At 38.5% G+C, this 17,776-nt stretch overlaps 1 protein-coding gene across 1 annotated transcript in view; it reads left to right on the top strand.

Moving 5' to 3' along the window:
• LOC140932764 (uncharacterized) overlaps window positions 1-16,384 on the top strand; it is a 34,744-nt gene extending 18,360 nt beyond the window's left edge. Inside the window, exons 11-16 of the mRNA XM_073382276.1 lie at window positions 1,167-1,303; window positions 1,465-1,558; window positions 2,186-2,230; window positions 9,446-9,520; window positions 14,901-14,948; window positions 15,605-16,384. Coding sequence (XP_073238377.1) covers window positions 1,167-1,303; window positions 1,465-1,558; window positions 2,186-2,230; window positions 9,446-9,520; window positions 14,901-14,948; window positions 15,605-15,699 — 494 coding nt within the window. The 3' untranslated portion in view covers window positions 15,700-16,384. The remainder of the gene's footprint in view (window positions 1-1,166; window positions 1,304-1,464; window positions 1,559-2,185; window positions 2,231-9,445; window positions 9,521-14,900; window positions 14,949-15,604) is intronic.
• Window positions 16,385-17,776: the final 1,392 nt, after the last annotated feature.

The following is a 17,776-nucleotide window of genomic DNA, read 5'->3' as shown; positions in this document are numbered from 1 at the left end:
ATATAATGCATTTGATTCTCATGCTAGAGATATGTATCATAACAGTCATAGTGAAGGGACATGTGTATTGTTGGAAATACCATCCATGCATAAATTAGTACAATATTTTCAGACTCTACATGGGAATGAGGACATATATGAACTTAAAGGTGTACATATTGCCACCTTTGAACCTCATCTTTTCTCAAGCAATGTTGAAAATTGTAGTATATCAAATGTTAATAGTTACCAATGTTTCTGTAAACAGTGCTGCCCTATAGCAGTTTATGCAATGTGTTACTCTCTTATTAATCCTTGTGGATACTGGACTTAAGGAACTTTATTTGCCCTTGTTAGTAACCGGAATACACTGTACAAAGTGATGGGTGTGAAAACACATCTGTCAGTATCAGTGGAGCTGAGATAAACCTTACTCTCTGGCCTGTAACCACTTAAGTCCTATGTTGTAATTTGGCTCCAAGCATGTCTGCATTGAAGATGTGCATATTTTCAAACATTGTCGTGAAGTGACACTATTTTTGTTGTGGATTGGGACATACTGTATAAGCTGTGTGGTTCAGCAAACAAGTGGAGTAAAGGATTTGTCTTCTCTGGTAAGATATGATGACAGTTCTTTAGCTGCAATAAGGCATGTTCAAAGTATCATACCCGTAGTACGACCACGCCCAAATATACGCTCACACAGCGTCTTGTTATTATAGTAGTTTGGAGGACTATACGAGATGTTTGTCACATGGGAAACTATTTTAGGTCGTCAGCCGTTTATTTTATTTTATGTTTATCGCTTTGGGATATTTACTTTCAGGTCTGTTGTCCTTCGTTGGACGAACCGGGGAAGTTCGAACATTTTGGCCTTCGTAGAATGGGCTTTTTAGGGCTTGAAACAGTCCTTACTCAGATTTCCTGCCGAGTGTTTTTTCCATATTGGGTTTTCTCTGACAGGATTTTTCTGGCTCCTGTTCTGAAAGTTGTTTTTCTGCCATAAACGTCCGCGCAACTCTGTTCTGCCAGATACTTATCCGTAATTTGAGCGTGGTTTTTAACTTATTGTACGGTTCCCGGTGCACGGCCAAAACTGCCAAAAACTGTTCCTTTTTTCATCTTGTACTACTTAGTGGAGTTGAAATTTGGAGTGTCATATAACGTTTTGACCTTTTTATTTTCAGCACCAGTGTACATGGGTCTTAATTTCACCAACACAGGTGACACCACAGAAGTCGTGGCTTTTGTTTCTCCTAACAAGGCTCGATTCTTCACTCTATCGGCAGAGCACTTCTTTGGAGTTGAGAATATATATATCGATGTAAGAGGTCTTCCTTTTTCCTTTTTCCGATCCAATTTTGTATCATACAAGCTTGAAATAATGTTATATTTTTCCAAAGTTCGAAACATTTTGAACCTACTTGATCCAAGTGTGTCCAGTACTGGGATTTCAAGGCTGTTTAACTTTAAATCTGTTATTAGATAATTCCACAATACGGAACAGTGTCTGTGTATGCGTCAAGAATAACTGATGTGCCAGGACCTGATAACTATACTCAAAAAGTTGGACCCGCAGGTAAGCTTACAGGCCAAGAGTAAATGAATTCCTATTTCTTATAACTTAAACACTAGTCTCTGTTTTTTGTTTTTGTTTTATCAGAACGCTTTAAAACTTTCAAATTCATGACTTTTTTAAAGATCGAGCAACTAGCAGAACTGAAAAACGTGTGACAAAATCACCTGGTTACGATCAAGGGTTGTAGCCAAAGTCGCACCTATCCTTGAACCTAAAGCGTCATAATCGATCTGAGTTTTACCTCTGTTCAGGTTATTAACAAATATTAATCTATAGAGGTAAACATTTATTAAAATAATGCATAATAGAGTTAAATTGTGTAGTAAACAGACGTTGGGACAAAACTACTGCTACACTGGCTTCTATTCTGTGCGATTCATTGAGTGGAAGCTAACGCTTTGAGAGACATTAGTGAAAATTTGAATTGATTGCATGATGATCTCAAGCTATTGATAGACGAAGTTGATGATTTTTTCATTGAGAGAAATTACTCGGTTTAAATAACTTTCATTAAAGTAGAGGGATTTCACAGGAGATTCAAACTTTAGAACCACACATGGTACTTTGTACCACCGAATATCCTGTTTATGTTGTAGTTAAGACTGTTTTTCTGTTGCCTTTTTAAAGGAGAAGGAGATGACCTACAGATTGAGTTTACAGACCTTTGTGCTGGTAATCATTTAAAGTAGTTCTTTATAAAGTGTTTAAGAGTAGGAAAGTGTTGATCCTCATCCCCGAAACTTGAACTATGATCCTCTGTATGGGTATCTCCGACAAAATCAAAGTAGCAACGGTAGCCATTAATGAAGCGATGATTTTAAAGGTTACGGAGACGATTGCGATTGCCATTCCAATCAAGTCTGACAACGTTAACTTAACCTGCCAAAAAGTATGTTTCCTTGGTCGTTGTTTGCACTTAGCTCGGTAGTAGCGTTACCACGCAGAACAATTCTTGATATGCGACGATTTCGCATGAAAAACCAACGATTTGATAGAAAACGCGAGACGAAATCGACGTCCGCGATTACCCAAACACTCTATCAATGTCAAACTTGCATTCAGCGCCTACCATTGTAGATAGTAAACTGCAAGGAATCTCTCTAGTCTAATAGTTCTAAACGAGAACAAAGCTCGGTTAACACCAGACGAGATTTTTCCGCATTCGTAAATTTTTCCGGATTTATTCCATTTAGGATGATACTAATTAACGATTATTCGAAGAAGTTTGGCAAAATATCGTAGTTGTCAGTGGCGACCAGATCTGCTCGCCACTGACAAATCACGATATTTTGCGATAACCAACTTTTATCATTGTTTTATCATTCGATCATCAAGTTTGTTTTTGAGCTATTTTGAAAAAATAGCTCATATGTCAGTGTTGAGAGCGTATGTATCTTTGTGGCTTTGTATCTTCGGATGTTTTTTGCAGGAGCCAATAAGGTTGAAGGTACTATGAGTTGATGCTTAGGAACCAATGAGATCTTGGCATCTGTTAAACATGGCATTGCTAAGGTCAAACAAGGGCACTTTGAGACAGCCATCTTGATTCTTCACAATTTTTTCGTCTTTTATTACGGCTACCGGTGTTTAAAAGCATTACATCAAATATCTTCATGATTCAAACGCTGTGTACGCTGATACAGCTGTTTAAGGTCCAGTTCGGACCCCGATCTCTTCATGAGCCGAACCTGATTCGAATTAAAGCCGACCCAAATTATTTAGATCGGCTGAATTGATTCAGAAGCCGATCTTAATTACAGCTGAATTAAGTTCAAAAGGCATAATAATTTATGCATTAGGTTCGGTACATGAAAAGTTTGGCGTCTGAATAAAGCCGTTCCAGAGTCGCCCGAAAGGCGAAATTCTCGGCCAGACTAGTCGAAAAGAACGGCTGAGCCGTTCCAAATTGAAACAGGCGTTACTAACTGATTCAGACGCCGAACTTTTTATGTACATAATTCAGTGTATTAGGTTTGGCTCATGAAAAGTTCGGCGCCTTAATATTTTATTGTAGATGCTGCTTTAAGACATTTCTGACCTAACTCGGCTATCGCAAACGGTACAACGCACGTATTTATGAGAATAATTGATAGCGGAGAAGTGCGAAGCGCGCGCGTGGGCGGAGCCCCATAGCTAAGGAAATCTACCCATCTCAGAAAATTTGGTAATCACGTGACCGTACACCGACCGACCGACCGACCGCCCGTCCGTCCGTCCGCACCACAGGAAAACCAATGTTTACTTTCACACTTTTTAACTGCTTTGGGAGCCGAGGGTAAAATGATTGCACATCAATGTGGTGATCAATCATGGATATTGTTATATTCCTAGACTTTCACTCAACTAAACAGGGACTGCCATTGGTTGATTCTTGGTCACGTGTCCTTAACTAAAATCAAATGTATCCCGATCGTGATACATTAAGCAATGTTCCCCCGCTCGGGATACATTACAGCAGGTGATCAAATTATGGTGGAAAGTGGCGTCACAGAAGAAGGGAAAAACACTGCCAGTTTTCTTTTTCGTGAATGAACACAACAACACTAACACGAAGCCTCAAGCTAAAAAAGCAACGATTTTAAAAGTTATACCAGAAGAGAAACAGCAGCTAGTGGAGAAAAATCATGCAGATAATATAAGGAAAGTACTTTGTAAATCATTCATTCAGTAGTTTTTAGAATTAAATTGGTGTTTTTATAAGTACCCAGTCGACTGTTTTAGTTCGCTCCGGTTATCTTTTGTCGCTGTTGAAATGAAAGTCTAGAAATACAACAATAAGTGTATAATATCCATGGATCAATCGACAACCGTCAAAACAAGGTATCCGCTGACCAGTATCACCTGACCGTATCGCGGGCTCAAGTGTCGACCCATCGAGGTCGAGTACTTTTTTGAAGTTATCCGCTGACAAGTTTCTAGTTTTCAAATGATCGCAGGCTCAAGTTCATTTTTATTTTTTAATTCATATGAAATATGTTGTGTTTATGTCTCTATCGCCTCGCACTATTAAGAGTTTGACTTCAAATTCAGCTAGTTAATTAGAAATACTGGCGGGGAAGACCTTTTCTTACCAATGTCACGCGTTGGTCACGCTCTACGTCCAATTTTTATGCTCTTATTGGTCAAAATTTAACAGGTCAGTTCATGCGGAAAATGTATGCAGCATCTTGAAACTTGTTTATTTTGACAGCTGAAGCTGAGAGTTTTGTGTCAACTTGTGATGTTTTTAACCGTCTTTCTCCACTGGATGTACAAAATGAAATACAGCTGCTTTCAAGAGTCTTCTGTTATTTATGGCTAGTTTGTTTAGTGTTTTTTTGGTTGAGAGATGCGTCGCTTGTCAGAGTCGAAAATCCGATTTTGGATGGCATCGTTTTCGTTTTTCACCTTGCTTGATGCGTAAGAGGGTTCAAAAGTCTCAAGCGATTCTGACCGTACTTCATAGCTTTCAGGAGCTGCATCTCGAATGGAAAGCCTGAGTAATTATTATATTTGATGTTTGTTTTTTTTATATCTAATTTCATGAAGTCGAGCACAGTTTATGCGGTTTATGCACAGTTTATGCACGTTTGCAAGATTTAGGACAATGATCTAACCTAGTATCAAGTTTGATATAAGCTTACAGAACTTTAAAAAGCCTTTAGATATATTTTCTAGAAAGAAAACGTTCTGAAGAATATTTAGTTATAAATTTGGCTGTAGAAAGAAAACTTTGAGCGATTTTCTTTCATATGAAATATGTTGTCTTTATATCACTATCACCCGCACTATTAAGATTTTGATTTCAAACCGACCTCGGACGCTAAAAATTTAAGCGAGTTTTTTAAAAATACAGGCGGGGAAGACCTTTTCTTACCATGGTCACGCGCTTGTCACGCTCTACGTCCAATTTTTGTGCTCTGATTGGTCAAAATTTGACAGGCGAGTTCATGCAGAAAATTTATGCAGCATCTTGAAACTTGTTTACTTTGACAGCTGAAGCTGAGAGTTTTGCGTCAACTTGTGATGTTTTTAACCGTCTTTTTCCACTGGATGTACAAAATGAAATACAGCTACTATCAAGAGTCTTCTGTTATTCATGGCTGGTTTGTTTATTGGGTTTTTGGTTGAGAAATGCGTCGCTTGTCCAAATTCGGTAATCCGATTTCGGATGGCATCGTTTTCGTTTTTCACCTTGCTTAATGCGTTAGAGGGTTTAAAAGTCTCAAGCAACTGTGGCCGTCCTTGATAGCTTTTAGGAACTGAATCTCAAATGGTAAGCCTGAGTAATTATTGTATTTGATGTTTGTTTTTTTATATCTAATTTCATGAAGTCGATCACAGTTTATGCGGCAAGTTTATGCACGTTTGTAAGATTTTTGTCAATGACCTGATCTAGTATCAGGTTTGATATAAGCTTACAGAGCTTTAAAAGGCCTTCAGATATATTTTCTCACCTCAAATAGAGAGAAAACGTTCCGAAGAATATTTAGTTATAAATTTGGCTGTAGAAAGAAACCTTTGAGGGATATTCTTTTTCGAGGAGAAGAGTTCGTCTTTGAAAAAAGCAAACACCGGGAGGCCGGCTTAAGGTGGCTGAGCACGGTTTTGGCAGTTTGTGAGTATATGTCATTTGCCAAATCAATGCGTGAGAAAGGTTGCAGCTCACAAGCTGAAATTTGGGAACTAAAGAACATACTGATGAAAGATTTCGATTGACAGGTAAAATTTGACGTTTTTTTAGTTTCCATGGCAACATGAACGATTGACTACAACCTTAAAATTTCACTTTTGCTCAGTCTACATAAAATTCGCTCATTAGATTTTTCCTATAAATTTGCACACAGCTTACTATGTTTAATCATTACCATTTGAAACTTATTTGACCAAATTTTAACAGACGGGTTTTCAGATAATCAAAAATATAATTGCAGTGTAATTATTAAATGTGTCACAAAATTCATCTGTTCAACTTCCATTTTAAAGTTCTCATAATTTACAATACGATAAAAGTAAAAGTTCTGCCAAATATCACAAAATTTTGATGAGTAGATTTTGAGAAATCGTCTTCTGTGTACCATTGCTTTTTTTCTGTGTACCATTGCTTTTTCTTTAAGTGCCTTGAAAGTGTGTGATTGTGTGGTTGAACTGCGGTTTCGCCAAAATACTCTGTGCCAGCCATCAGTATTGTTTCGTCGGTGTTTAGCTTAGCTAACTGTACCTTGGAAGGAACTCCCGACTCAGGAAAATTGGATCTACGTCTAGTTTCAGCGGGCTCTAATGGCATTGCACCATAGGCCGGTTTTTGCACTGCGGATAAGAAGGTGATAATTTGTGCACTGTTTCATTCAGTTTGTTGTCTATTCCATGCGGAATCCTGTTGTTTATCGGATCGCGAAAAAAGCACTGTTTTGCTAACTATTTAAGTTGTTATGTAAGCCTTAACCAGGCACTCTTTCGTTGCAGTACAAAAAGAATTTCTAGAAATTTCTAGACTGAAATGACACCGGTTTGAAACTTCGCGAAGTCAGTTTACTGAATAGATGTTCTAAAAATTTGGGTGATTTTAAATTTGGACTCGTTGGAATGCTTCTAGGGACCATTAACTTACTGCCCGTTGTCCAATAAAGGCTCTTAATCGGCCTTTGAATGAGTTTTGTTGTTTTAAATTGTCAAGTAGTAGATTGAGTTGATATTTTTGCTAACCCGGTTTTCAAAAATCGAGGTATATTTGTAAAGTAAACCTGTGGAACGCAAAAAAATTCGGCCTGCTTTCTTTTCCAAGAATTTGTTTTCGAGGCCTAATCTACTGTGATCAAGAGCCATTATGGCTCTTGAATGTGATCGAAGATGTTTTTGATTTATTGGGTGTACATATAAGGCTATCAACTCGATGTAAGATGTTTCACTCGAAAATAACTTAGCCTTTCTCTCAAAAGTCACATAAATGTGCCCTTAAGTTAACTGATTTGTGGATTACAAGTTCATTGTTTGATTTAAATTATAAATTTATTAATAGGAGCTTCGCTTTTACCCCTGGCTAAATCTATATATTAGTAACTTGAGCGTATGAAGATATCTTTAGTTTTTCGAAGTTAAGCAAAGACTCTTTTCTTTTAACAAGCAATAACTTATAACACCTTCATTAAAGTAGAATCGCACGTGACAACCTCGTAAATAGTGATGATGCAACCATCTAAAACCTTGAAGAAACCTTGAAACCTTCGATTCTTCTCTCTAAGCAACTTTTGGTGAGTTGATACTCATAGTACTTTAACAATTTGTCTATTTTGCACCAGATGTGAGAAGGAAAGAAAAAGAAAAGTGAATCTATAGTATGAGGATCGAATCAGCTATGTGCAGCGGTTCTCGTTTTCATTAACGTACAGCAATACCCAATTTCGCACAAAACACAGCCTTAATTAGGATTAAAACAGTAGATTGCCGATACTGTTACAGTGAAGCATTCAAAATAGCTCATGCACGTAAAACGTGCCTATGTTTTAATGAATATCTTCTGGAAGCGAAGCGATCTGCCACTTTTCACGCAAGAGCGATCGCAAGAAGGAGAAAAGCCTGGTTGCGTTTGTGCATGAGCAGAATATTATTTCCAGCCATGACCAGACCATTATTTGTAGGCAGTTATTTGCAGGTCAGGTTGTGGGCTTTTCGGCCAATGAAAAGGAAAATTTGTATCGAATGATGAAACGTATTCAATTTCCCAACCTGTAAAAATAAGTCGATAAATCCGAGAACATTCATTCGGGAAGGGTTACCAAGCAGTTTTGTTTTACCGCTAATTCAAATGATCGCAGGCCGAAAAGAGTAACTGTATTCGTTGGTAATTTTTTTAAACTTCAGAACATATGCAGATTGAACTTTAATCAGATACAAAGTATTCCCGATTCAAAACCTCCGATACGCGACTAGACCGGTACGATTTCCTCTGTGTGCTATCCGCGTTTTGCCCTGACAATTCAAGTATGTGCGTGTAAACTGAGAAACGAATCCGGTACCAAAATGAGCTGGATTCGTTATACCAAATCGGGAAAATCAACTCTGGCGTAAACCTAAGATTCAAGCGGATTTCTAGATGTATCCAACGCGTATATTTGATTTCGGGTTAAGGTAAACGCTTTTCAAACTGGCAAAAGTAGTGTCCAGGTCAGCGCAGTCCCATAGTTGACTGTGTCCCTTTAATACAAAGAGATGTACCAAAACCTTTCAGGCTCATTCACTTCATGATAGCCTAGTGTTTCATTCGATCCTCGATCTTTAACAAAAACCTCTTTTTGAGCAAACTTTAACTCATCCTTTAACATTATTTTATCATATTTGGTTAAAAACAGTATCCAAAGGAATATGAAAAGAAGAAATGAGAAACGTGTAGGCGCCGGGTGGGAGAAATCGCCTTCGTTTACCAAGATAACAAAAGAAATGAATCAATAACATTGGCAAGCAAATAATCGTTATATGTATCTTTCGAAAATCGATGGAAAAGGTTATATATGTTTGGAAAATCAAGCTTTCACGACCGTGAACCTTCGACAATGATTCATGCAGACTCCGTGTCATTTCTTATCTCCGCTGATGATCGAATTCAGAAGTATTCGTAGATGTTTGGCTCTCCCTGGAAAAATCCATCGGTAAATTCTCAATATAAATGGCATATAAAGAATGAGTGCTCTGATATGGCATAGGATCTATAATCACGATTTCGGCTTGTAACAAGTTCAACTCTAAAAGGTTTGTTTGGAGTATTCTGGATGCGCTTCTCACTTTCTGTCTCACGCGCGTCTTGTGATATGCAAATCAGCTGAGAAATGGTATCTAATGCGCATGTGCATCAGCTGACTGTGTCCCTTTTAGAAATGACACACTAAACAAAACTGTATTTATATCCTGTAGGGTATAATTCATCTGAAACTTGTCCTCCAATCAACATCGGAATCTACGGAGAAGCCTCGTCTCTGACATGCGCAGGTGATTCTAATTAAAAACGTTCTTCACTTTGAATTTTTTTCGTTACTTCTTCATGTTTTACCTACGTAAAGTAGTATAAATGTGGTCTTATAAACAAAATTAAAGCGCGGAATGTAATTAACCATATTTTGGCTGAAACTTGGCTTTAGTCGGGACACTTTCTCGAGTTTCAAAATCTGACTTTTCCCGACAATGTTTTGTCCAAGAATTCCGCGCCGATACAAAACTTCACGAGCTGGTACTGCGAAGGGGTAAACTTGGTACACTGTAATGTCTTATGTATTGAGTGGAATTCTAAAAGAGCGCTTTTATAAAATGATATAAGGCGTTAATTTCAGGGATGACAGATTTTGCTCATTTAAACGATTATATCTTGCTGGCAAACTTTAAATTGAAAAATCTGCTCAATACATAATACACTGCAGGTTTTGACCGATCATTTATTAATAAAAGTAGAAATGCGTGTATCGCAGAACCTCGCAAAGCTCGGGGGGGGGGGGAGGCCCATAATGTCAGGGATGGAAGGGGAGAGAATTGAGGTGAATTGTGTAGCTCGGGAGGGAGGGTTTCAGCACTGGCTCTGTAAATATTGGAAGGTGAGATTTAGTTAATCTCTTTTGGTTGGAGTAAATTTGAACCCAGTGCTCTTTTATTAAAAAAAATTTTCTGAGATTTAAATGGGGTTGGTGTTGTTAAGGAAGGGTAGCCAAAGTTTCATAGGTCCCGTGTTCACTCCATCTGACCCTCCTACACATGTAATTGTAGTAAAAAAAAATGGGTGTGATAGTCAATAACTGCAGGCGAAGATGAAGCTAACCCATGCTATCTTTAATGTGTAGTATTATTCATTCAAAATATTTCCCGATTCTGATTGGCTAAAAGCACACGTTTAATTCACCATAACCAGTTACTGAAGACGAAATTTGGAATAATTTTGACTTTAACGGGGAAATGACGTCAAAAATGCGGCGTTCTCGCGGGTTAAGGCACCGTTAACCGAGAAGTCCTGGGGATGAGGTTGAGTTGTTTTGGTTGTGAACTTGAAAAAATGGCGGACATTTCACTCGTCTCAAGAGTAAGAACTAGGCGAAAAAATAGCTAAAAACATGGCAAGAATAGCAAGAAGACAACTCGAAGGGCGACATCTGCTATTTGGAGAATATTTGCGGAGCTGGACAAACCTAAACGTACACTATCGAAGGTGAACTAAACATCGATGGATCGATGGAGGTAAGCATATTTAGCTATGTTTTTAAACTAGGAATTATTTTGAATGAATAATAAAACAGTTATTGAATTCGACTTTCGTATCATATGAAGAATTATGGAGATCTCGGAGGGTGTTATCCGCCTCGGCCTACGGCCTCGACGGATAACACCCTCCTCGATCTCCATAATTCTTCATGAGATACTCAGCCTCATTCATTAACTGTTAAATAATAATTACTTGTGAAGTGTGTCATTAGTACTAAGTGATGAAATGATAGGAGATAATACTGAAGTGAAAATAACAAGTGCATGCTGGTAATTGGAGAAAAAAATATTAATTTGTTAAGTAAACTACAGCAAGAGAGTGTTTGCATCACAGCAATCCTCTCCACCAATTTATTACAGGAATTTATCGTTAATGTTAAGTGCAGAATGGTTGGTCTTATAGGAAAACCCTATCTCTGCTTGTCGTTGAATTTCTTGAAACAATATTCGGCCAATGGAACATGATTAACTTCGGGGAATATGCAGGAATATGTCACCTCCCTCTGACTTCTTTGAAACAGTTAAATTTTCCCTGACTTGCTAAATTGTCCGTTACAGGGGAAAGAATTAATTTTCCTGGCATGGTAACACATGTCACACACTAATATTGCGAGGAGATCTGAAATACAGATGTTCTTTTCGAATATTAAAAATACGATCAAAAATAGGAGGCCAACAATAACAAATTTTTGTTATGCTTGACGTAAAAGACACAGCTGTGTTTATGTATAAGGCTGCTTGCTATACATAGATAATATATTTTACTTGGGATGGTTTTGGGGAAGTAAATGTAATGAAAATTTGTTCAGGAAGGATATTGTTTACAAATGTAACGCTTCCGCACGTGTCACACATAACTATTCTTTATATAATAAAGCTTTCTGCCAAATCCATCGTTGCTCATGATGTAAAGGCTGATCGGATGTCCTCAGTCCGTTACAAAGATATTCTTGACGTGCATTGTAGAGATCGTCCAACTCTTGCTGCTTATTGCTGCATCGAAGAAAATAATTTTGACTTTTAACTTCAATCATTGCCTAATCTTCACGTCGCTTTTTGAACGTCGGCAGTCGGTGTTCCCTCACTTAATCGGTTTCGTTTACAATGTCGTTGTAGTATTTTGTCGCTGCCTCTGTACATGTTTGTGGTCGCTGTGTTGACGACGTTGCCTTCGCTGTGCTAAGTGATGTTCTCTGTACTTCGCGGTTGTCTTCTTGGATCCGCTTGCCGATGAATGTAAGTCGACGTTCGCCAGAGGAGTTTGGGTGGAAAATTTTAGCCGGCGATGAATTACAGCCACTTGTTGTGCTTCCTCATGTGTCATTTGTATGGGAAATTGCTCGTGATTCACCGATTGTAAATATTATCCACAGACGATGAATAAAAATATCAGCCTTTCATGAATGAAACAAAAAACGTGTGCCGTGGTCATCGGCGGCAAAGTCTATGTTGCCTGGAAACGCAAAATGCTCCATGACGTAACGCTACATGACGTCGATGGCGGACACCTTGCAGACACGAAGCATTAACCTCGTTCCCAATGTTCTCTTCTACCCGCCCTACGGAGCGAGAGAGAGAGAGGAACATGCTCATCATTTCATCCTCTGTAATAGAGTAATAAAGTGATGACGTCATAAAAATTAAGTTATGGGATTTGTCAGGATATTCTGAAAGAACAATGTCCAAGAAAACCAAGAACGAGAAGTCCAAAGACTACTGCAAAGCTGATTTAAAACAAGATATTGTTTTTTATAACAATATTTCGGCTGACTGACCATACCAGCCTTCTTCAGGTTTACAAAAACCTGAAGAAAGCTGGTATGGCCAGCCGAAATATTGTTTTAAAAAACAATACACGTTGTTTTAAATCAGCTTTGCAGTAGTCTTTGGACTTCTCGTTCTTGGTTCTTTATATTTTGGCTGATTTGATCTCTTTTCTAGAGATCCAACGTTTACAACTAGCAGGATCTTCGTCCACGGTTTTTGCAGTTAATTTAATGTCCTCGAGGCCTACTTGCCAAAAATGGGATCGACCCAAAAAAATTTAGCAGGGTTTGTATGGAGTTTCTAAGCATAACTGGGTTACTATCTCACAGACAATTTGCCCAGAAATGCTCATTTTTTGCAAGTAGGCCTCTTGCACATTGTTCTTTCAGAATATCCTGACAAATCCCACGATTTCAGAAATTTCATTTTTATGACGTCTCACTTTAGTACTATATACAGGTGCCTTCAAGCCGAAAATAACGGTTTGGAAATATTATTTTACAATTTTAAAAAAAGAAAGTATTTCCCATGACTTCTCAGCACACATGATTTAAATAATTAGGTAGGTTATTTGAATGATCAAATATTATGTACGTATCAAAATATTACAGGTATTTCCTGTCAGGCAATGAATGAGAAAGGCAATTCTTTTTTCGACATTCATGTGACTTTGTTTTATCAATAATTCATCCTACTTGATTGTTGGCGTGGAGCTGTTGACATGTTAGCTTGTAGATTTTCAATTTTGCATGTTACTTTTTAAAAATTAGGAATTTGAGTTGATTCATAATAAAAAAAAAATGGCTCGTGTAAAATTATTCGTCAGTCAACTAGGGTAATTATTTCAGCGAAAGGTTTCAAAGAGGATTTCTAACAAATTGCAAAAAGATCTCGCGGTGGGGCTGACTTGGTAGCTGCAGATGTAAACAACTGAAGTGTTTTCTTGAAGCCTCAAGAGGCGGGCAAAACATAGTATGATCACACCTGACGTTCAGATGTGCTTCCTTTTCGATCTGAGGTTTCTAATGAATTACATCGGTCATACTGCGAAGAAAAAAAAATAAACAAATGGGAGTATGAATTATCGACCAAAATGGAAAAAAATCAGGCAGCGTGATAATCAAATTTCCGCTTATATTACATAATCGAAAAATTTCGCAAAAGGGAGTCCGCATGAGAAATGTACGCGAAAAGTTCAGATGCAAAGGACTGAAGAACTGCTTGCTAACAAAGAAATATTAAAGAAATATAAATAAAGAAAATAGGCCCACACACCTTATCACCCCGCGGCCCGAAATTAAGTCCACGTCGACTGCTTCGGACAGGCTTATTTACTTTTGAGCTTTTCAGTGTTCGCGGAGCAGATCGAGAGACTTCGATGCATCTCTTGACTCTTTCAAAGGACTGTCGAGTCTCCGTTATGATATTCTTGAAATCGCCTTTCACACGGTCTACATACTAAACGTGGCAACAGTTCGCTCTGTGACAAGGAACCGCCATAAGGTTCTTCCACGGATGCGAGCAGCGCTAGATTATTCTTCGCAAACAAATTCTTTGAGTGTGAGATATCACCTACAGATTTACAAAGCCTACAGCAACTCAAATTTGCGTGACTAAAAGGTGTATAAACCTTTTTAGGCGTCTGAGTTCTCGATATTTTGACCTCGTGCAGCCAAATTCAATGGAATGAGTTTTGTTACTGTGACACAACCCAGAGATGTTTTTTTAAGCATGTAGTCTTCTTGCCGGGGTAAGCTAAGTATCGTCAAACTTCTGACCTGATGGCCCCTCCCTCCATTTTTTTTTTTTTTGTAATCTCCCAGGGTCTCTCGCTCTCGCTCGCTCTCCGTAGAACGGGTAGGAGAGAACCCTGGGAACGAAGTTGACCAAGCATTTGTTCACAGAAAGATAGAAATATGGGGCATCCAATTTTGCACCTGGCTAAGAACACGCGCGGTTCCGCGCTACCGCGCGCGACGAGATTATAAACTCTCTTCGCGAGGAATCAGAGTGCTGTCTTCCGTTCTTCTCGCAAACTTGGACACAAAATCACGATTTCCCAACTTGTTACGACTGTGGCTTGAAGTATCGATGTAAAGCGCGACAACCCTCCTAAACGTCCATCATTTGACAATGTCGCCGTAAAATTTTATCTTAATCGTCTCTACAACAGCCGAGATATAAGCGTTTTAAAAGATGTAGCACAAGCAAAATTTTTCCCATATGAATTTATTCATAGATAGGTGTCCCCCGCGACCTTAAGGAGGTTTACTTAAAGCGGGGTTTGACTGAAAATTTAATAAATTTAGGCCTCTTAAGCTCACTGGATAAATTTAACCTGTTTTATATTGCTACGCAGAACGAGACTGTAACCTTCCCAATCAAATCAAGTTCAGGATTCGCCGAGGTGAGTTATGTCAGTAGCACTCTTGATATATCCGGAAAAAAGAGCTTTTTCAGCATTTCCGTAAAGCCATCGCATGTGCTTATTGGGCTCGTGTCTGCTCCACAGAGGCCTCTTTGTGTCTTAAAGAGGCATTTCATCGTATTTGAAGAAAAATGGCTGACAGCCGACAAACCTAGTCTGCAAAGCGAGATACAATACAAACGTTTTATACCCCGATTTTGGCTCTTATTCAGAAACTAATACTTCAATTTCCTTCCATTTTCTCTTTCAAGAATTATTTTCATCGCCAAAGATGTTTTTTTGGCGGCTAAAACGGCCGCATAAACAATCGGGCTAAGTTTGTCTTGTAGCGGGTTTGTTGCCAACAACTGATGAGATTCATCAACCCGATAGATAGAAATAAATATATATGAAAAACGCGAAATAGACACACGCGCAATGTGAACTTTTAAAAAACCTCGCGTACACGAAGAATTTTGCGTACATATGGACGTGACTGACATGAAATTTGAAATAAACAGTCCTTCAGAGTAATGATGTGCTAAAACGTCAAATTTATAAGTATTTTTTGTAGCAGGTTTACTTGCTTTCTAAGAGAACGCGATGTTTTTGGGTAAATTCGTCAACTAATATGTCAAATTGTAATTAATTTACAGGAACACCGCGACCTGAAAGCAGTAGTCTGGTGACCAGAGGACCATTTATCCTTTGCCTTTTCTTGTCATTCGTAGTGATGACGTTTGTGCCATAGACTGTCGAAGGAGTTCGTCGTTGCTAGGAAAAGGTCACTTCCGAGTTCTGCAAAGCCTCTTTTTCAAAGCGAGGCTAAGTGCAAAGCCATTGATGCGAAATTGATTTTTAATTCTCATGCAAATGAAACTCGTTTTCACAATGACGTTTTTGCCCTTAGCCTCGTTTTGAAAGTGAGTTTTTGGAACTCAGAAATGGCTTATTAAAACAGGGAAATACGCTCAACAATAACTTAGTTTTGTACCTTGAGGAAAGACTGTCAGTAGGTTTAGAGAAAAAAAAGTGCGAGAGAAAAAAGGTCGCTTTGACATATTTGACTATATATATACCTTGTAGCTCCATTCTCATGTAGCGTAAATTAGTTAGTATTTTATCCCTCCTCCTCACCCCCCCCCCCCCCCCCCGCCTCCCCCAAAGCAGGCGCAGGGATAAACTTATTTTTCATATCCATCTTTGTTTTCATTTTTTGAGAGTTATTTTACGGCCCTTAGGAACCTGGCTTAACCGATTTCTTACGCAACGATATGCTTCTTTATAGTTTGAGCGCAGCCTTGCATGACGATACAAATATCTGCTGCGTATGAGACTCAGTGCTATAACCTGTTGTAATAACTATTGCTGTTTCCATTAAAATGAATGATGTAGTTAGAGTTATAGATGAAGTAAACAAATTACCGTAGTGTTCAGCCTTGTTTGAAATGGTCTTTTTCTTATCTTTGCGATAACCTTTAGTAGTACATCCCTTCAGCAAAAAATAAGTCCCGATAAGGCACAGGCGAATGCTTACTGACGTAACTGTTTACAATTTTGGCTATTTGCATACGAGTTAACCCAAAGAAATTTCTATAGAAAGTGCAGCCGTATACAGCTATTTCAAGAAAGGTTGTCGGAAAAAGTGCACGCGACAATCTCGAAAGGTATTGTGGGTGATCTTGAGTTCACTGTTTTTCAAAGAAATTTCAAAGAATGGCACGAGAAGTCATGGACGTATGTTTGCGAGTGCTAAAGGAAAGCAACAAACGTAGATTCGTCATCCACAGTGTCACGAAAAGTGCATTGATCATATCCCATATTACCTTTCGGGATTGTCGCGTACACACTTTTTCCGACAACCTTTTTCGAAATAGCTGTATAAAACGTGAATGAGCCATACCGGCAATTTTTTTTTCGTTTTTCTAAAAAGGGAATTTCTCCGTAAATAATCGAACCTACTAATATTGCTATGCTCTTTCAATGTAACGGGCAACAGAAAACGTGCAACTTTTTTTGCGACTCTGCTGCAAAACGAGTTGAATAGCGATTTTGCGCCTTTTACCACCCACGAAAAAAACCCTTACCACCTTATTTGTTGCAAAACAGGTTTGAACGCAGGTGGCAAAACGCGGAACATCGCTATTCAACTCGTTTTGTAGCAATGTTGCAGAACAAGTTGCACGTTGTCTGTTGCCCGCTTTACTGTAGTTTAGGGGGCCCGCGGTGGGAAGGGGCAAGACCCTCTCACATTTAAGCAAAATACTAGAAATAATAATAACAAAAATAACAATTTCTTAAAGTTCTTCACCAAATACGTTTTTTTTAGATGATACCAAGGCATCCCCTCCTTTAATATTTCCAGGAGGCGTGTGTATTTTCCTTGAGACCGCATTAATTGTATTAAAGAGGAGCTGTGTAATGATGGTAAAGCTTTTATAATCCCTAAAAGAAAAATATGGGAAATCATAAAAACAGGTTTACGTGACTAAACCAGCAAAACATCTGTTTCTTGTCCAAATCGCGCTACGAAAATACCTACATGGCAATAGATCAAAACAAGATCAACCACAGTATAATTTCAGTCATAAACACATCAAACCAACCCGATCAGGTAACCTACTCATCGATACTACTAACATGGCACATCTTTCGGCTTTCCCTAATTTTTCCAAATTCAGATAGAACGCTATTATGCTTCCATTGACCAATGCATCCCACGGGAACGAATTTAAGCGTCTTGTTCATCTGTTAAGTGTGTCGATCGGACGCACTTAACTTCAGACGTTTTATTCGTCTGACGTTTAATGCGTCTGCCTTATTTCCCG

This window comes from Porites lutea, chromosome 4, assembly GCF_958299795.1.
Source record: "Porites lutea chromosome 4, jaPorLute2.1, whole genome shotgun sequence".
NCBI classification, from domain to species: domain Eukaryota; kingdom Metazoa; phylum Cnidaria; class Anthozoa; order Scleractinia; family Poritidae; genus Porites; species Porites lutea.
The sequence above is the reverse complement of the archived record's forward strand: the minus strand, read 5'-3'. Positions and strand labels throughout refer to the sequence as shown.